The sequence below is a fragment of the Malania oleifera genome, chromosome 3, assembly GCF_029873635.1.
Source record: "Malania oleifera isolate guangnan ecotype guangnan chromosome 3, ASM2987363v1, whole genome shotgun sequence".
Taxonomy (NCBI): Eukaryota; Viridiplantae; Streptophyta; class Magnoliopsida; order Santalales; family Ximeniaceae; genus Malania; species Malania oleifera.
Genome location: NC_080419.1, coordinates 121833682 through 121852501, shown reverse-complemented (window position 1 = coordinate 121852501; position 18820 = coordinate 121833682). Strand labels below are relative to the sequence as shown.

The window sequence follows — 18820 nt, the reverse complement described above, 5'->3', positions numbered from 1 at the left end:
CAATTATATATATTTCAATCACATTTCAAAGACTATTTAATATGTAATAAAATTTAAATATGTCAACCTATAAACTTGAACACTCATAACTAAAGTTAATATACCAAAAAAATAATTACCAAGATAATGGTTTTATTAAAATTTTGGCAGAAAATATATTATGGAAAAAAAAGTATAATCAGAAAATAGTTATCATGATAAAAATTTCAATCTCAATGTTTAAAGTTATGCATAGGAGAGATTGATCTTGTTTTTATTTTTACCGAACAATTTTCGAAGCTTAAACACTGCAATGGAAAATCACTTCATTGGCAAAAGGTTGTTATAGAAAGCATTTTACTATTAACCAAACACAGAAATATTTTACAGAGGGGAAACATTTCAACGAAAAATAAAATCTTCTTGCATTCAAAGCTGCAAGTGAAATGCATACTAACAATTTCAGCAATAAAATTATGAACTTTCAAATAGGAAGAAACCAGTCATGAATGGAGAATGTTCGACCACCATGCATCCTGCAGGCACACCTGGAGGATAAAGAGAGCAAAATGTATATTCAGATATCAAAGGGAAAAGGAAGAAAAGCTATAATAAGAACCAATGATGTTTGTGTTGATCACCAAAATTTTTTCTCTCCAACAATTTGTGTCTCAGAGGTTTCTCGGGGCAGAAGGATTTTCACAGCACAGGTTGCATTTTCTCACATTCTTCACGAATTGACTGGAAAAGAACTGAGAGGTATCGTTCGCCGAAGCTGGGGAATACAACCTGCAAGTATCCGAACACAACAAAAGATGTTCAAGATAACAACTTGAACTGCAGATGCTGGAACTCATATTGCTTTCTAGCTGTACTGATTATCGAAGGAGTAGTGTCAAATATGGTTGGCTCAAGCATATCGATTTTTCAAATGAGCGCAAAGGAATTCATTAAAAACGAAGAACAGAGGAAGGAAAAAAATGTAAAAAAGGATGATGGAACATCTATGGCTAATAGACCACAGATGCTTTTTTCCCCCCAATTTCTACCCGAAGTCCTGCATAGCTTCTTAACAGTTGACATCCAAGAATGGATGGAACTGTGGAACTTCAGTGTCTTTTGAACTCAAATTGTAATCCGAAAGAAGAAATACACACCGCAATAAGCTTTCCTGCATTCTCAGCTCGCTTTCCAACCCTCATTGCAGCAGCGGCAGCCGCTCCAGAAGAAATTCCCACCTGTTAAGAAATTTAAAAATATGAGGAAAGATTTTAAAATGGAATATTCAGAAACAAGGTGAATTCAAAAACTTCATTTTATGAAAAAATTAGTCTGGTAGAACAACTCAGCCCCCCCCCCCCCCCCAAAAATCTTCCAAGAAAATATATATATATATATATATAGAGAGAGAGAGAGAGAGAGTGCAAGAACTAACCAATAAGCCTTCCTTGAGTGCTAACTTCTTTGCCGTTTCAAAAGCTTCATCACTTGATATCTGAACAAATTTACAACCATTGAGAACTAAAATACACAATAGTGAAAACAATTCTATACCAATGCAACAGCAATATGGATATTCACTACTCCTGGGAAAAGTCATGAATATCAGCAACTCAGAATTTGAGCCACATATCCTACAAGGTACAACTCATAGATAATATACCTCATATATTATGAACATAATAATATATCATCTATATGTATGCAAGTTCACATACAACAGTTAAATGTGAAGAACACATTACCAGGAATGCCTGAAGAAATAGGGCATGTCCACAGGTTTTGAGCCTCCATTTTGCGGTAACTATTTTCTTTAAAAAAAAAAAAATAATAATATGCATTGTACATGCTTATTGAGATTTCATTAATTACCTAATGGCTACAGCCTTAAGCCTGTTAGGAAGTGTGGCTCGTATGGGTATCAGCAGCCGCACCACCCAGCAGAAAATGTTGAACTGGAGATGGACGGCCACCAAATCTGCCCACCTCTTGTGACTTTGCAGCAGTGTGTGTGGTGAGTTGCAGAAGTGTAACTGTGTGGTGCTGTGTTGTGAGGTGCAGAGTGCAGAGAGTTGTGTGTGCAGAGGGCTGTGTGTGAGGAAGAGTGAATCCTTGTGAGAGTGAGTGAGGAGTTGAGGGCAGTAGCCTCCTCCTTCTCCTTGTGTAAATCTCCCCGTAATTTCAGTAGATTTGAGCTCTCCCGTGGACGTAGGTCACAGTGGACCGAACCACGTAAATCTGGTCTCACATTTGTGTTGCGTAATTTTGCTTGTGCGATTATTGCTCGTCGATCATTTTCCTAACAATTGGTATTAGAGCGAGGTTGGAGCAAAATCGTTGGATCGAAGCAAAATTCCCAGATTTGAGCCTCTGCCCAGTAGCTCAAAACTCGATTTTGAGACCACTACAACATTCCTCTCGTCAAGACGAAGCGAACGGCGGTAACCGCAGCTCAAACGGAGCTAGGAAGAAGATGCACGCGCTCCCACGCGCCACCGGCGGAAAGACCGCGTTGCCACGCTCACGCACGTGCTCTGACGCGCTGGCTGTTGATCAGGAAGTAGGTTCACGGGCGCCCACGCGTTGGCAAACATCCAGCGCACGTTCGAAGGTTGACGACGCTGACGTCAGCGGCCACGTAAGCGCCGCGTCAGCCAGCGTCAAAGCGCCACATCAGCGCTGTGCCATCCGCACAGTCAGCGGCCACGCCAGCAGGGGCCCAGCGACACGTCAGCAGTCCGTACAGTCCACGTCAGCAGGTCGGCCTACAAGAGGTGTCCCGTGCCACGTCAGCAGTGGGCCCCACAGGAGGTGGGTCCCAGGCCACGTCAGCAGGTGGGCCCAGGCCATGTCAGCAGTGGGAGCCACGGTGCCACGTCAGCAAACGACGCTGTTAACGGCGTCATTAATGTCGTCAGGGAATATTCCGTCAGAGGAAGGAATATTTCGTTAAAGTTGACTTTTGTTGTCTAGTTTGACCGGGCTTTTCAGAGCCATTTTGGGTCGGTTTTTCGAGCGGCTTGAACCATTTCAAAGGTTTTCGGCCGTTCCGGAGCCATTGGTGGTGTCCGTTTATTGAGATTCGGAGCAGAATGACAGGTATTGGCACTTCAAAGTTTGAGGTAGAGAAGTTCGATGGGCGGAACAACTTCAGTTTATGGCAGAGCACGGTGAAGGACATTTTGGTTCAACAAGGCTTGATCAAGCCGTTGATCAGGAAGAAGCCAGATAATTTCAAAGATGATGATTGGACCGAATTAGAGATGAAGACGGTTAGCACAATCCGATTGTGTCTGGCAAATGAAGTTAAGTATTTGGTGTTAGACGAAACCTCACCAATGGAGCTCTGGAAGAAATTGGAGCAAAGGTATATGGCGAAATCCCTTACCAATAAATTGTTTCTGAAGAAGAAATTGTATCAACTTCGAATGAACGAGGGAAGCAGCCTTTTTGATCACATAAATGATTATAACAAGATTTTGACCCAGTTGTTGAGCCTCAGAGTAAAGATTGATGAAGAAGATAAGGCAATTCTACTTTTGTCGTCTCTACCAGCTTCATTTGATGGACTGGTAACTGCATTGCTCGTGGGGAAGAAAACCTTGAAGTTGGATGATGTGATGGCATCACTTTAAGATTCTGAGACGTTAAGAAAGCCGATTGTGACGTCTCCTGAGCAAGCTTTGGTAGCTAACAGTGAGAGACAAGGAAGAAGCAAAGATCAAAAGTTTGGAGGTAAGCAATGGCGTTCAAAATCAAGAGGACGAGAAACGAGCGAAGTCGTATGTTACTGGTGTGATAAAAAGGGACACTTCAAGAGGGACTGTGAAGATAGAAAACGATACGAAGAAGAAAAGAAGATACAAGATGGTATCAATGTATCAGAGAATGTCTCGTGGTATGCCAATGATGAGGCCCTTGTAACGGTGAGCAGCTCACGACAACAAATCAGTCGAAGAAATGTGCAGTGTCGATACTACAAAAGGCACGGCCATATGAAGAGAGAGTGCCGAAAATTGATGAAGAAGAACATGAATGCTCATGGCAGTCCAAACGATGATGGATGGATTTTGGACTCTGGGAGTTCAGTTCATGTCTGTTTTAAGAAAGAATTTTTCCATTCTTTCAAAGAAGTTCACCGTACGGTATCACTCGGTGATGGGTCTTCATGCGATATCAGAGGGATCGGATTTGTGAAGCTGAAGACGCCTGTTGGAGCAGTCCGTATTTTGGATGATGTAAGCTTCGTACCAATGATGCGAAGAAATTTGATCTCCCTTAGTCGGTTGGATTCTAAGGGCTATCAAATCTCTGTCGCAGGTGGAGCTATGGAGGTGACATGACGCAACTCAAAGATATTCACTGGGAAGGAGTCTCATGGGCTATATCAGTTAATGGGAACCACAGTTGTTGGTGGTTTGACCTCAGATGATGATAGCGGTACGTCATCAGAAATAAATAGACGAGTTCGGTTTTCTGATGAAGAAGGCGGTACTCTTTGCATGGTTCAGATGTTTGAACCAAACTATAAAGACTTGCATTGATCGAGTTCGTGTCAAGGTGGAGCTATGGACTTGGGAGTTGATACTCGCCAAGGTGGAGATTGTTAGGATGTGTGGCTCGAATGGGTATCAGCAGCCGCACCACCCAGCAGAAAATGTTGAACTGGAGATGGACGGCCCCAAATCTGCCCACCTCTTGTGACTTTGCAGCAGTGTGTGTGGTGAGTTGCAGAAGTGTAACTGTGTGGTGCTGTGTTGTGAGGTGCAGAGTGTAGAGAGTTGTGTGTGCAGAGGGCTGTGTGTGAGGAAGAGTGAATCCTTGTGAGAGTGAGAGAGGAGTTGAGGGCAGTAGCCTCCTCCTTCTCCTTGTGTAAATCTCCCCGTAATTTCAGTAGATTTGAGCTCTCCCATGGACGTAGGTCACAGTGGACCGAACCACATAAATCTGGTCTCACATTTGTGTTGCGTAATTTTGCTTGTGCGATTGTTGCTCGTCGATCATTTTCCTAACAAAGCCAAGTTACCAGCAATTCGGGTACCCAGCATTTTATGCACAATATTACCTTTGGCAGTGTGAAATGAAAGGAACTAAATCTACATTGATAAGGACGCTAAATTAGAGACTGAAAACTTTTAGGGTCTGTTTGGATCAACGATTTTGTCTGGGAAAGGTAAATAAGAAGGGAAGTCATTTTTCAGTGTATTTTCTCTCAAAGTACTATTAAAAATGAAAACTTGTTCTAATATTATTAAGAAAAATAAAATGATAACTATGTGTAAAGTCAAAAAGTTGGTATATTCTTCATTTTCTTTCCCACTTTCCTTGATAATCAAACATGAAAGAGTGGATTCCATTTTATTTTCCTTTCTTTTCCCTAATTTTCTCCAAGATACAAACAGGGTCTTAAAGAAAAACAGACCAAGATGGACTTTGCTAAGAACTCGCTTCAGTTCTATCATAGGAAATTTTCATCTGAATTTAATTTCTTGTCGAAAGAGAAAATAGAAGAAAATCCAATGTCAACTTAACGGGATCAAGGTTACTTTCTGACTAGCATATATTAATTTTCTTTTGAAAAATTATTCATTCCTTTCTAGCCAAGTACCTTGATGTAGCTGAGACCAAAGCTACCTCTCAAAGTTGGGCTAGTGGACATCAAAGCTGTATTATGCTGCCAACTTTTCAATGGTCTGATCACGACTAAGCTTACTAATCTATCAAATGACATCCAACAGAACTAGGTTCATGAGTCAAGATACTAAGCCTATATTCTCTGCAACTTTTTTCTCCTATCTCAAACCTATGATCAAAATGAATTAAAAATATATCAAATTATATTGTTAATAATTCAACACTTCATCCAAGGAGACATAAAATAGAAACAGAATAATTTCAACTTAGTTCTCAATAAAGGAGACTTCCTCCTCAGTCCCACCCTTCCTGGGTCAGTAAATGGAACCTAAAATATGCATTGCTTATTGAAGTAGCAGTCTACAACTTTTCTGCAACCATATTCTACAACTATATTTTTTATAGTTTTACAGTGGATCTCGAATTCTTTAAAACTGTTCCGTGGAAGATCCACACTACATTTTAAGTGCAAATTAATGGACAAGGTATCCAGCAAAAGCAAACAAGTAGTCAAACGGAGGTTGGGAAGGGGTATGGAATGGGAGATGGGCTAACTCCTATTGTGAGGTCCAAGGCCAACGTAAGCCTACCAAAAAAAATGAATTTTGAAGATTAGACAAGATAATCATCACATTTTTCTTCCTAATATTATAGCTCCACAACCCCCCACCCCCCCCCCCCCCCCCCCCCCACCAAAAAAAAAAAAAAATTAAGGACAAGTCCATGCAGTTGTAAGCTCTATGATTTGCCAAATTCTTGAGATACAAAAAGAATAGAAAACCTTCTTTAGAGAATAAAAGAGGAACAGGACAATTTTATATTAATAAATATGAAGGGAATCAGACTTGACCTCAACTATTTCATCAACCACATCTTGATTCAAATTTCTGGGTATAAAACCAGCTCCAATCCCTTGAATTTTGTGAGGACCTGCATTTAATAGTATGAAGAACACCAGATTAAAAATTAAATTTTTTGAATGGAAGAAAGAATTAAAGAAACATTAGTCAAAACTAGGAAGAGCTAAAAATGTTTTTTTTTTTCCTCTTTTCATAACTTACCAGGCTTTCCGCCCGATAGAATATTGCTTTCCAAAGGTTCCACGCCAATAACCTGATAAATTACCAAGTGATATAAGGATGCTGATGGTCATGAATATGAGGTTTGCCCATTCTTAATGGGGGAAGATCTACCTTTGTTCTAGGATTTTTCTCTTTAAGGAACCTACCAACCCCAGAAATGGTTCCACCAGTTCCAATTCCAGCAATAAAGATATCCACCTTGCCTCTTGTATCTTCCCAAATCTCTGGACCAGTAGTTTCATAGTGTATCTGCACAAAATAAGTGATTTTACAATCAAGCTCACAAAATAAGAAATAGTGTCTTCTCCTTATCAATCAAAAATTACAAAATGGGTTAAAGACAAAACCAGAAAAAATGTCTCATTGTCATTAATCTACGGTTAAGGAATGGATTCAAAATCATTGTTCTTCAGGATAGACAAAGCGCCATGCAACTGTACAATCCACAGATATAAGAGATTCAAGAGACCATGTCCAGGAAGTCATCCTATAGATGGTCCTATCTAATATATCGACATCATTTAGGAACACACTATGCTGACATTTTTCCATGGTTTACATGGATCGAGTATTTAAACCTCTATAAGAAACATATGTCCAGTTTGCAAGCTCTCTGATGATGATCACATAGTGGGGGTCACCTAAAAGGTCTATCAGCTCAAGAAAATTATAATATCAGACGAATTTGAACCCTTTGAATTCACTCGAAATGAAAAGGTTTACTTTTTGAATTTTTGGGGTTAATTGCCCAAGAACTGATACAATCATGATCATTTCAGGCAACACAAAATCTAGAAAGAGGGAATATCTATGGTAGATCATTTTTACTAAATCTACTTTGACTGTTTATTTTGTCTGATAATAAATAAATAAATAAATTCTCATTCTGTAGAGTTCAATCTTAAAGAGCATAAGCTTCAAGCTTGCAGGAAAATTTCATTTTGGAAGATTTGAGCTCCATTTCCATCATGAAGCCGGTTAAGAAGTTACGAACTGTACATATGGCATTCTATCTGTATGACCCCCACATGTTTTTTTTTGGTCTAAATGAACTCATGGTCAAAAGGTTGGAATAAAAGTAAATTACCGGAAAACGAGGAATAGAATTAGTCCTGAAGTGCACCCCAGAAGCAACAGGGTATCGGTTGCCACAAACCTTAGGATTTGCAGGATTGTCAGATTGTCGAAGCATGTAAGCATTTGGTGTTTTATTCAAAATCTCTTCAGCTTTTTCAATTGCTCCTTTCATGTCTTTAGCTGGATCAGTTATTATGACCTCTGCTCCAAATGCTTTTAAAAGAACCCTTCTTTCCATGCTCATTGAAGCCGGCATAGTCAATATGAGTCTATATCCTTTTGAGGCAGCTATAAATGCAAGACCAATGCCAGTGTTTCCACTTGTTGGCTCCACCAGAACGCTCTAGAAATTACAGAAGCAAGAAAATTCCAGTTAAAATGATTGACAAGCAGAAGCAACGAATGCGTTGAGCCCACACTCCACAAAAAACAGAATATGCAGAATAATTTGAAATTTCGAATCAGTCATTATGTGCTATATCATATTTGTTTATAAAAATTTGCATAAAGAAAAAAAAAAAGAAAAGTAACTTAAGTTATATTTTCTCCCAAATAGAGCAACATATAAGTCAGTAACAGAAAAGCAGGCCGGCTTCAGTTTCTACAACAGGAGAGTTTTGTGTCACAAACTCTATGTTTAGTAGTGGAAGTAGGGGTGGCAGGGTTGAAGATTTGCATATAGACCCATCAAAATTTTAAAATTTTCATTATATTAAACTCTAACCATTCCAAACCCTCTAAAAGAAATAAGCAAGAAAGTCTGTATTAAGTCTGGGTGTACCCAACTCTCTCCAAATAAACCAAACCATTCGTTCCAAAAATTCCAAGCTGCCGAGCAGTAAAATAAAAGATGAGAGTGGGTCCCAGCAATATCAAACACATGCTAAATCATTGGGATAGAGCTTTATCGGATCTCCTACTCTACAACAGATTGTTGATATTAACTACCAAAGGACAGCCAACCAAACAAAAGCCTTGAACTTCAAAGGAACTTTAGCATTCCAAATAGAATCAACACTAGGAAAAGACAAGGAGGCACAAATCAAATGATTGAAAAATGAGTTACAACTCCTAATAGCATATCGAGAGCCACCCACCTAAATGCTTAAGCTGGCACAATGTCATTTAGACTAAGTATATATTAAATATTGCTTATATTACATGTTAATGAGATTGAGTGTTAGGAGGCAACAACAACATTTTTTTTTATCGAAAAAAAAGAGATATTATTGAAGAGAAACTAGACTAACAGGAAAAGGAGCATAAGAAATCCTCCTTAGAAAATAAAAAAACAGCAGCAGCAACATTCTCATGTTATGAGATACGTAATAATAGTATTTAATAAACAATAAAATAAATAGAAATTGTGAATTGCATGAGTCTACACTAGTTTATACGAGTTCTATCTACTATCTGTACCTTCCCGGGAATAATAACCCCTTTTTGCTCAGCATCAGCTATCATACTGTAAGCTATCCTGGAATCATATATTAGAAGAATTAACATACACACAACATACAAAATTAATAACAGTAACTAAACATCACAATTAAAGTGAATCTTATCCCAGTCCCAACTGCTTTTGGGAACAGTAATCAGGATTGGGATTTTTTTTATCACATACACGTAATACTGGCACATCTTGCTTCTAAAACCCAAGATTTAACATTTAGTATCCCCAACCAACTTAAACTGAACACATGGTCTAGTTATAATGGTGCAGGACCTCCAGAACAATCAATTAACTATGGAAGATTCTGATTTAAAATATATTCTGGTAAAATTTTCTGTCTTCTAAAGAAAGGATCAAAAGCAAAGGGTCCGACATCATTGGATCAAGTCACTTCATGCAGAATACTCTCCGCTGCTACCTCTGTATCTGTTTGGTCCTATTATTGAGCTAGCATGCCATGTATGCAGGCTACAAGATGCTTATAAAAGTCGAAAACTTGGGTAACAGTTAACATTTCTCACCTGTCTTTGACACTGGCACATGGTTCCATGGTCTCAAGCTTAGCAGCAATGTTTGCAACAGTTCCCTTTACAATATTATTCAGGTATACCATCGGTGTCTTCCCTATAAGCTGTGTTGCAAAAATGTAATTGAAAAAACAAATTAAAAAATCAAAATGTTAATTCATGTAATGACCATAACGTGAAAGCAAGAGGAGGGGGAGGGATAAAAACACTGAGACACACAGATTTTGAACCCAAAAAACAACAACAATAATAATCCTTAAGTTCCACTATGTGCGGTCGGCAATATGAATCCTTTTCCACCATTTTTTTTTTTACTAAAGGAGAGCAACACCTCCATTTATTTATTGATATACCCTCACTTTTGGCGGAGGAATACCATGGTTACAAGACAAGCATTAGGAGATTACAGATAAAAAAATTAAAAGCTTCCCAAAAACAACACTAACAACCAACTAAAACAGGACTACAAATCCAAACAAAACTAAATGAGAAACAAATCTAAATAGGCCTATCAAAAAAAAAAAATAATAAAATAAACTAAAATCAAAAAATCTAAACCAACCAAACAAAAATTGAGAGGATAAACTAATGACGAAAGAAAGTGTGACTCAATCTATCTATCCAAAGGATACCTTTCAGAAAATCTGGTAAAAGATGTTGTTCTTCGTAGATGACATTGTTTCCCATTTCTCCTTCTCCAGCAAGAAAATCAGCCACACTATTGTCTTCCCTATATTGATGGATCACCATGAAATTCACTCCTTCTAGTTTTGCCATGAGGTCCTCCCAAAAATCCCAAAGATACCACAAGGTACATTTACCTTTCCGAAGTCAATTAACAACAATTTGTTAATCACTTTCAATAATCACATTATATTGACCCTATGGGTCACACCCTTATTTTGATCGTGATAAATACTCTGGTATTTAATGGTTTTCAAGTTTGTGCGCAGGTTCTCATCGGCAAGTTCATATGATGGCATGCGACAACCTGAAGAGAAGCGAAGACCCAGCATATGTATTGTTGTATTTTTTATCATTGGGTCTGTAATAATTTCAGTTTAAACAGATTTGTAATAATCTCTGCATGTCATGCATGTAGGAAGTAAGCTCAGCAAATGATCATACACAGACCATAGAAAGACCTTAGGGATCACTTTTCGGTCGACCGACGCCTGATTTTTTCGGTGTCCTCAAAAGACCTTAAAAAGACCCTGAGTCCTTGCACAACACTTAGGAAAGTCCCCATTATCACATATATTATCTGAAGAATATTATGTTTTGAAATTGGACTTAAAATGCAAAATCATATGACTTCGGGCGACCGAACTTGACAATGTATTTTGCCTCGGTCGACCGAACAGTTGACCGGTCAAAATGTTGACCTGGGTTCAGGCGACCGAACTCGAAAGGACCGTAGCGTTCTGGTCAATCGAACCAGTACAATGTACTTTTCCATCGTCCCCAGGCACTTGAAACTACAGCTCATTTTACCCTCGGGCTACCAAACTTAGGAACAGGCGACCGAATTGCGGACCTTTTGAGGAATCGCCTAATTCAGCTAACCGAACCCATTTTTTGGGCACCCGAACCTCGAACAACACCTTTTTGCATTGTGTCTATTCGGGCACCTGAACCTTGGGTCGGGCATCCGGAACCTCTCGGGTTGTTTATTTTTTTACTGAGATTAAATGGAGTTATTTTCTTTAAACAAGTTTAAAATTTTTTTAATAATGCTCATTGAGTCCCCAATGATCATAATTTTGCCTATGCCTATATATACAAGCTCATTTGCAAAATTAAGAGTGGATTAGCAAATAGAATTAAGCTAAAATTCTCTCTATTTTTCAAAACCCTATTTTGCTCATACTACTCCCATACTACTCAAAATACTCTCATACATTCATTCCTTTGATTCATCTTAACTTTGTGAGAGTTCTTAGTGTGTTATTGCTATATTATTGATTGCTTAATACTCTCAACATTATGTTTGATTGTTTGTTGATTTTTGAGAGTTAAATAAAGAGTTATCCCACAGATTTTATTTGATAAATCTAGTGTTAAGAAAAACTCATTAGCTTAAGGATCTTTGCATTGTCATTGCAAGATTCCTTTAGCTATACTTTTGGTGTGCAAATATTTTACAAGCTATATTATTTTTCAAACAACTCTTGAGCCTACTTCATTGAAGAAAATATTTTTTGAATTGATTTGAATATTGTTGCAGCATATTTGAAACCCTGATTTATTATTGAGATTTGAATATCTTGTTTCAAAGAAATAGCTTGTTCATACACTCTTGAGCATACTTGAGATTATATCTTTGCTAAGTATTTGCTTGCACAAAATCACATCACTGAGCTTACTGTTCCTATATAATTGATGTGCATAGATTGATTGATTATACTGTGCTTAGTGGTACATATTCGTTTGTGTAAGAAGCATTTCCGTGTACGTAAATTTTCATACATTTGTTGTATTCCAGGCGTGGGCTAGAAGAGGAAGATTAGCCCTATGGAATAGTCTTGGATTGACTTAGACTTGGTTAGGAATGCTAGGTGCACCATCCTAGTAAGGTGTAGGTTAAGGTCAACCCCGCTAATTGACCTGGTTGTAAACGGTGCCGTTTCACCCGTTAAGTGAGCCGTAGTAGAATCATTGTGCTGGTGAGCCAAGGCGGGGACGTAGGCACAGTTGGTCGAACCCCGATAACATATCGTGTATGCACTGTTTATATTTCCGGAATTTAAATTTCCGCACGTTATATTTATCAGCGCATATTGGAACTGCATAGACAGACCCAAGGTTTGTGTAATACTGGTTGTTGGATTAGTTGAACCTAGGAAGAAAATTTAAAATTCCAATTCACCCCCCTCTTGGGAATACACCAAAGCTAACACATTAAAATAATGAAGTCGTTTGCATAAACAAATTCCTTCTAGAATTGCTTTTAATTCCGCACTATTGTTCGTACCATTGCCAAAATAGCTTGAAAAAACCGCTTTCACCATACCATGGCAGTCCCGAATTTCCACCTCCTAAAGTACCCAGAATGCCCTTACAGCTCCCATCACAATTAAGTTTTATCCACCCTACTGGGGGTTTAACCCACGAAATAATTTTTCTAGACCTGACGCAAACTCCCTGATGCTGAATTTGAAACTCTTTCAAAAATGTAATGTCCAATATCTTCAATTTTCAAAAAAAAATTGAGCTCTTAGGCAAAGAACTAACTCAGTATCGAACACTTCTCCATGTCTGATTCACACTTTGATAAACTCCTTCTATCTCATTTTACATCTTCGATTCTAGAGGCACCACGTAATAAACCAATTAAAATATCTTTAATAGATGATTTTCGAGCAAAGTAGAACTAGTTTGCAATTCTGTTTTTCCAGGGAAGGAACCGTTGGAAAGAAATCCCCCAGCACCACACTAGCCCGACGCCAAACCTCTGAAGCCACCTCGCCTAAAGAAAGAATGTGATCAGTGTTTTCCTGACTTCTCTACACACAGTAATCACAAGCCGAAGCCATCGATATTCTTTTGACCTAAATTCTATCATCTACTGCCAAACATCAATCTTTAAAGGGAAAAAACAGAAAAGGATAAACCCAAACTACCTAAAAATAAGTAAATGTAAAATTAGTTCATTTTCTTCTTCTAACTAGTAAATTTTGACAGCTCGCATCTCCTCATTCAAAAATTCCAAGTAAAATATTGCAATTCACTTAGCAGAAAAAGTATAATGACTAAAATAGACTCCAGTCAATAGTAGAAGAATTAACTTAGCATTTCACTCCAAAATCAACTAACTACATTCCCAGAGTAACATACTCAGCAATATTGGTGCCCTTCTAAATCTGTAGAAATTTTGAAAGCAACCAACTTGGCCATTCTCATGAATAATTTAATAAATAATAAATAAATAGATAAATAAACACCACATTCATCGCAGTATAACATATTCAGTAACATAAACAATTTTAAGATGGTGGAAATTTTGAACTATTAAACAATTCCAAGCCAAACTTCAAGAATTACAGACGACCCACATGGCAATTCTCGTGCATCATGCAAAAAACCAATTAACTTCATTTCCAGAATGACATATCCGGTAATCTTGGGACCCTTCTGAGATACACAAAATTCACAGCCAGATTTCTGATGAATAATTCAGAAAAAAATATATTAAATGACCCTTCCAAAGCTGTGCAAAATTCGAAAAATTAGGCCACTTCAGACTTCAGAGTCAAATTTCAGGAATGAAAGATGACCCGCTTGGCAATTCTCATGAATAATTCAAAAAAAAAACAAACCAATCTTCTCAATCTGTGGGAAAATTTGATAAAATAAGAGAACTTCAGAACCAAAATTCAGGGATGAAAGACGACCCACTTGGCAATTCTCGTGAACAATTCATTAAAAGAAAAATAAAAACATTCATCACCCAGTAACATATCAGCAATATTAGACCATACTAAAAGCACGGAAAATCTGAAATTTTAAACAATTCCAAGCGAAACTTCAAGAATCACAGACGACCCACTTGGTAATTCCCATGAATCACTCCAAAAAAAAAAACTGAACATTTTTCATTTCTCATCACCTGAGTCACATCTTCAGCAATGTTGAGGCGTTCTGTCTCAGTTTTTTGGGGCCTTACAGACACGGCTTTGCAGGCTACAGAGAAAGAGAGCTTCACGGACTTAGAATGGTTCGGGCTCAGAGGCGCAGGGGCCACCCGAGGCTGCTTCGGGACCTGATTGTTCGAACGAAGCTCCGATTTGGAGTAGCAGAGGGACGTCAAGGGGTTGTACAAGGAAGCAGAAGCCATTGTTGAGAAGAAAGAGAGAGATTGCTTCAAGCCAGTCAGCTATGTCGTCTTGCTTTTTCTCTTTCGCTTATGATTCTCGCTGCGCATAGGCCACAAAAGGCTCGCAATAAACTCTTGAGTGTTATAAAATAATTTATGCCCATCAGGGATGTCCCCCACGGCCATGACCATCACCTCTTGTCTCCTCCTCATCCGTCCAATACTCCCTTGAATTAAAAATTTTAAATCCTCACCCTGCTATATAAGAAAGAGTGTGAAGAAGAAGATGAATACACACGCACAAGAGAAGCGGAAAAAAGTGTTGGGTTTTCCTTCCTTGTGGGCCCAACAATTGGAAAGTGAATATTTTTTTAATGCTTGTTGGCTTCTCAGCACTCACCTTCAGCACAAAGGCATCACGCGCAGCAATAGCTGGCTGCCCCTTATCTCCTTTTTATCTCCATTTTTCCTGCATGCAGCCATTCCACTCTCTGATTTTCCAATACGAGCTCCCTCCACTGCAACTAGCATCAGCGCCAGTGATCCTCTCCATTTTCTGCAGCAGCTCCGCCGGTCATTCCTGTGCATCTCAGGCTGTTTATTATTAATAGCATATTAGTATTTTGCTACATGTGCTATTTTGGTTGGTTCTTTCAAAAATTTTATTCATAATATTGATGAAATCTTTCCATCTTACTAGACTCTTGTGTATTTGTAAGACTTATTGTTTTGTATTTACTTTTTATAACATATTTGGTGAATTTGGACCGCCGTGTCTTGTGTACGTAACTCAATATTTGAGGAAATCATATTAAATTTCTTGTATCTTATTTTTTATTTATTATTTGCATTACTCATTTACTTGTGAGAATTTGTTCGTATATAAAATATTTTTCCCAACAAGTGGTATCTAAGCCGTATTATTTGGACTCATTAGTTTTGTATAAATTATGGATGGTAATGTTGATCGTATGATTAGTTTCAATGGAAACAATTGGGTAACTTGGAAAATAAAAATGTAAGACCTTTTATTTTGCAAAGATTTGGATGAATCTATTTAGGGTAATAGTCGAAAGCTTAAAGACACGAGTGATGATGAGTGGAATAAACTTAATAGAAAAACCGTTGGTGTTATCCAACAATAGATTGATGATAGTATTTTTCATCATGTTTCTACCGAAATTTTGGCACATGAATTGTGGAAAAAATTAGAGGGTCTTTATGATAAAAAGTTGGCTATAAATAAAACTTTTCTTCTTTAAAAATTAGTGAACTTGAAATATAAAATGGCAGTCTTATTATTGAGCATTTGAATGAGGTGAAAAATATTATCAATCAGCTTACTACTATGAAAATAGTTTTTGATGATGAATTGTAGGCCTTAATGCTTCTTAACTCTTTACCGGAAAGTTGGGAGACTTTGATTGTGATAATTTGTAATTCGGCTCCTGATGGAATTGTTACTCTAAATCAAGTAACTAACAACTTGTTGAATGAAGAAATTAGAAGAAAATCAATTGGCTCTTTTCATTCAGAGGTACTAGTGACAGAAAATCGGAAGAGAGGCAGAAGTGAAAGTAAATATTCTCACCGCAATGATAAATCAAGAGGCTGGTCCAGCTCAGTTTCGAAAAAAGATATTGAGTGCCACTATTGTCATAAAAAGGGGCATATGAAGCGGGAGTGTAAAAAATTGAAATTCAAGGAGCAAAACAAAGAGAACAATTTTGAGAAAAAGCATGAAGACACAACTTCAGTTGCATCTGATGGTGATCTTATGGTTGTTTGTGCTGAAAATTGCATTAATTTCACAAGTCAAAAGATTGATTGGGTTATTGATTCTGATGTGTCATTCCATGTCACTTCTCGAGAAGATTTCTTCATTTCTTATTCCAAAGGCAATTATGGATTTGTTCGGATGAGAAATGAAGGTTTGTCAAAAATTGTTGGCATGGGAAATGTTTGTTTGGAAACAAATCTTGGATGTAAGTTGATGCTCAAAGATGTGAGATCTGTTCCCGACATTCGGCTAAATTTGATATCTACTGGAAAGCTTGATGATGAAAGGTTTGACAACCATTTTGGTGATGGAAAATGGAAGCCCACAAAGGGTAACTTGGTGGTAGCTAAAGGCAAGAAGACTGGTACACTCTATATGATGCAAGGTAAAACTGGTAATGGTATTGCGAATGCAATTGAGAGTCACTCTTCCACTGATTTGTGGCATAAGCAGCTTGGGCACATGAGTGAAAAAGGAATGTAGTTTTAATTCAAAAAGAAGCTTCTACCCAGAATGAAATGTACTTCTCTTAAAGCTTGTATTCATTGTTTGACCTGTACGCAACATAGAGCTTCTTTTCATACAAAGTTTGTTACTAAAAAATCTAATATTCTAGATTTGATACATTCCAATGTATGTAATCCATTGAAAGTTAAATCTCATGGTGGTGCACTTTATTTTGTTACTTTTATTGATGATTGTTCAAGAAAAGTTTAGGAAGACTCAAGATCAAATTTTAGATGTATTTAAGCATTTTCAAGTTAAAGTTGAAAGGGAGATTGGAAAGAAGGTGAAATGTGTGCGTTCGGATAATGGTGGAGAGTACATTGGCCCATTTGATGCATATTGTTACAGCAAGGCATTAGACATCAAAAGACCGTCAAGAAAGCCCCTCAACAAAATGGAATTGCCGAAAGGATGAATCGCACCATACTGGAGAGAATGAGATGTATTGTAACGACCCGAATAAAATGGGAATTAAATGATAATAGGAAGGAAAAATCAAAAGGTGTTGGCCTTATAAGGCTTAAAACCTTGTTATCTTGTTTTGATGCTAACAAACAAGTGAAATTCAATGTATTTGTGTGAGTAATGATATTTCAGGGCTCATATATGAGAAAGCAAGGTCAAAGTGCTCAAGAGGATCAAATGAAACTTAAAAGAGTCAAAGCATGGATTTAAAGATGATATATTAAACCTTGAAGAATATGAAGACATGAATGAGTTGTTGAAGCCAAAGAATATTAAAAGATCCAAAGAAAGGCAAAGTGATAAAACTCAAAGAATATGAAAGTTTGAAGAAAAGATGGAAGCTTGAAGAAACAAAACATGAAGACTCAAGAACCTAAAACTCAAAGAATATGAAAGCTTGAAGAAAATATGGAAGCTTGAAGAAATAAAACATGAAGACTCAAGAACCTAGAATGAGAAAAGGTTTAGACGTTTTCATGTAAGTACTTTAATGTTTAAAATATCATTTGAAATATTTTTAAGCTCTTAGGTTAACTTAGACCTAGATACTTTTTAAAATACCTGGAAAATATTTTTATAAGGTCAAAAATTATTTTAAAAAGGTTAGAGTCATTTTTGGAATGAAAAGCATCAAAAAGAGTTTTTCCATTTGTTGTCAGTTTTTATACAATCGCATTGAGGTAAATTTTTCTCTATCAAAAGTTCATTATTTTAAAAAGTGGTCAACATGAAAGTTCTATAATTTTCTCTTAGCTTTCTTTTTACACTAAGAACACCTAATTTGGATTATACATAAAAAGTTATGGTCAAAACACTGAAACAGGGTCACTGTTGTTAGATAGCTAAACGCTGTTCACGGGAGGGACTTCAGATGACTGAACATATGACTTCAGACGACTGAAGATTAAGTTCAGATGCCTGAAGATTTTCTGGAAAGAATATACAGAAGGCAGTAGCAGTTCAGATGACAGAACTTGTGACTTCAGTTAGCTGAACCTGCGACATTAGTCATTTGAACCCTGACTTAAGACGACTGACCCTGTATCTAGTTCTATTTTAAAGGGGTTTAAGGAACTTCAAATGACTGAACTCGAACCTTCAGTTATTTGAACACTGTTCAACGGGAAAATTTTTTAAATTCTAATGTTTTAAAATATAGTCGTTTGAGCTTCAAATTTTCTAAAATTTTGGGAAACACTTAAAGGAAACTTTTGCAACATGGAAACAAGTTTGAAAGCCTATAAATACATGGTTTTGCAAATCAAAACTCATCCAAGAATTGAAAAATCTGCTTGTAAAGCTGAAAGTATTCTTGTTCTTCCAAAGCTCTCTTGTTCACTCATTGAAAAATTCTTCTGCTGAGAATTCTAAAGTGCTGATCCTTCTTTCTCTAAGTTCCTACTACTAATCCTCTTCTAAGAAGGATATTGGTGAATTCTACACTTGAGCTTCATTGTATTTCATATTGATATTTTATATTCAAAGTGTAACGACTCGAAA

At 37.3% G+C, this 18820-nt stretch overlaps 1 protein-coding gene across 3 annotated transcripts; it reads right to left on the bottom strand.

Annotated features, from left to right (window-relative positions):
• Nucleotides 1-304: 304 nt before the first annotated feature.
• Nucleotides 305-14861, bottom strand: LOC131150500 (cysteine synthase-like). 3 transcript variants are annotated; one of them, XM_058101240.1, is made up of 11 exons: nt 14362-14861; nt 9747-9856; nt 9192-9249; nt 7783-8115; nt 6807-6944; nt 6675-6726; nt 6464-6543; nt 1415-1474; nt 1137-1217; nt 621-768; nt 305-527 (listed from the first exon to the last, which is right to left on the bottom strand). In XM_058101240.1, the coding sequence occupies exons 1-10, from the start codon at nt 14587-14589 to the stop codon at nt 679-681; spliced, it is 1230 nt and encodes a 409-aa protein (XP_057957223.1). In that variant the 5' UTR covers nt 14590-14861; the 3' UTR covers nt 305-527; nt 621-678. The 3 variants fall into 3 exon arrangements, with proteins under 3 accessions (XP_057957223.1, XP_057957224.1, XP_057957225.1); XM_058101241.1 differs by having other exon boundaries at nt 7852-8115; XM_058101242.1 differs by having other exon boundaries at nt 305-768; nt 7852-8115.
• Between the last annotated feature and the right edge of the window lie 3959 nt (nt 14862-18820).

Coding starts and splice junctions, on each gene's coding strand:
- LOC131150500 (XM_058101240.1), bottom strand. CDS start 14,589: ATGGCTTCTGCTTCCTTGTACAACCCCTTGACGTCCCTCTGCTACTCC. Junction 6,727..6,806: donor AGAAAAATCCTAGAACAAAG/GTAGATCTTCCC, acceptor GTAATTTATCAG/GTTATTGGCGTGGAACCTTT. Junction 1,475..6,463: donor TGGTTGATGAAATAGTTGAG/GTCAAGTCTGAT, acceptor AAATTTGTTCAG/ATATCAAGTGATGAAGCTTT.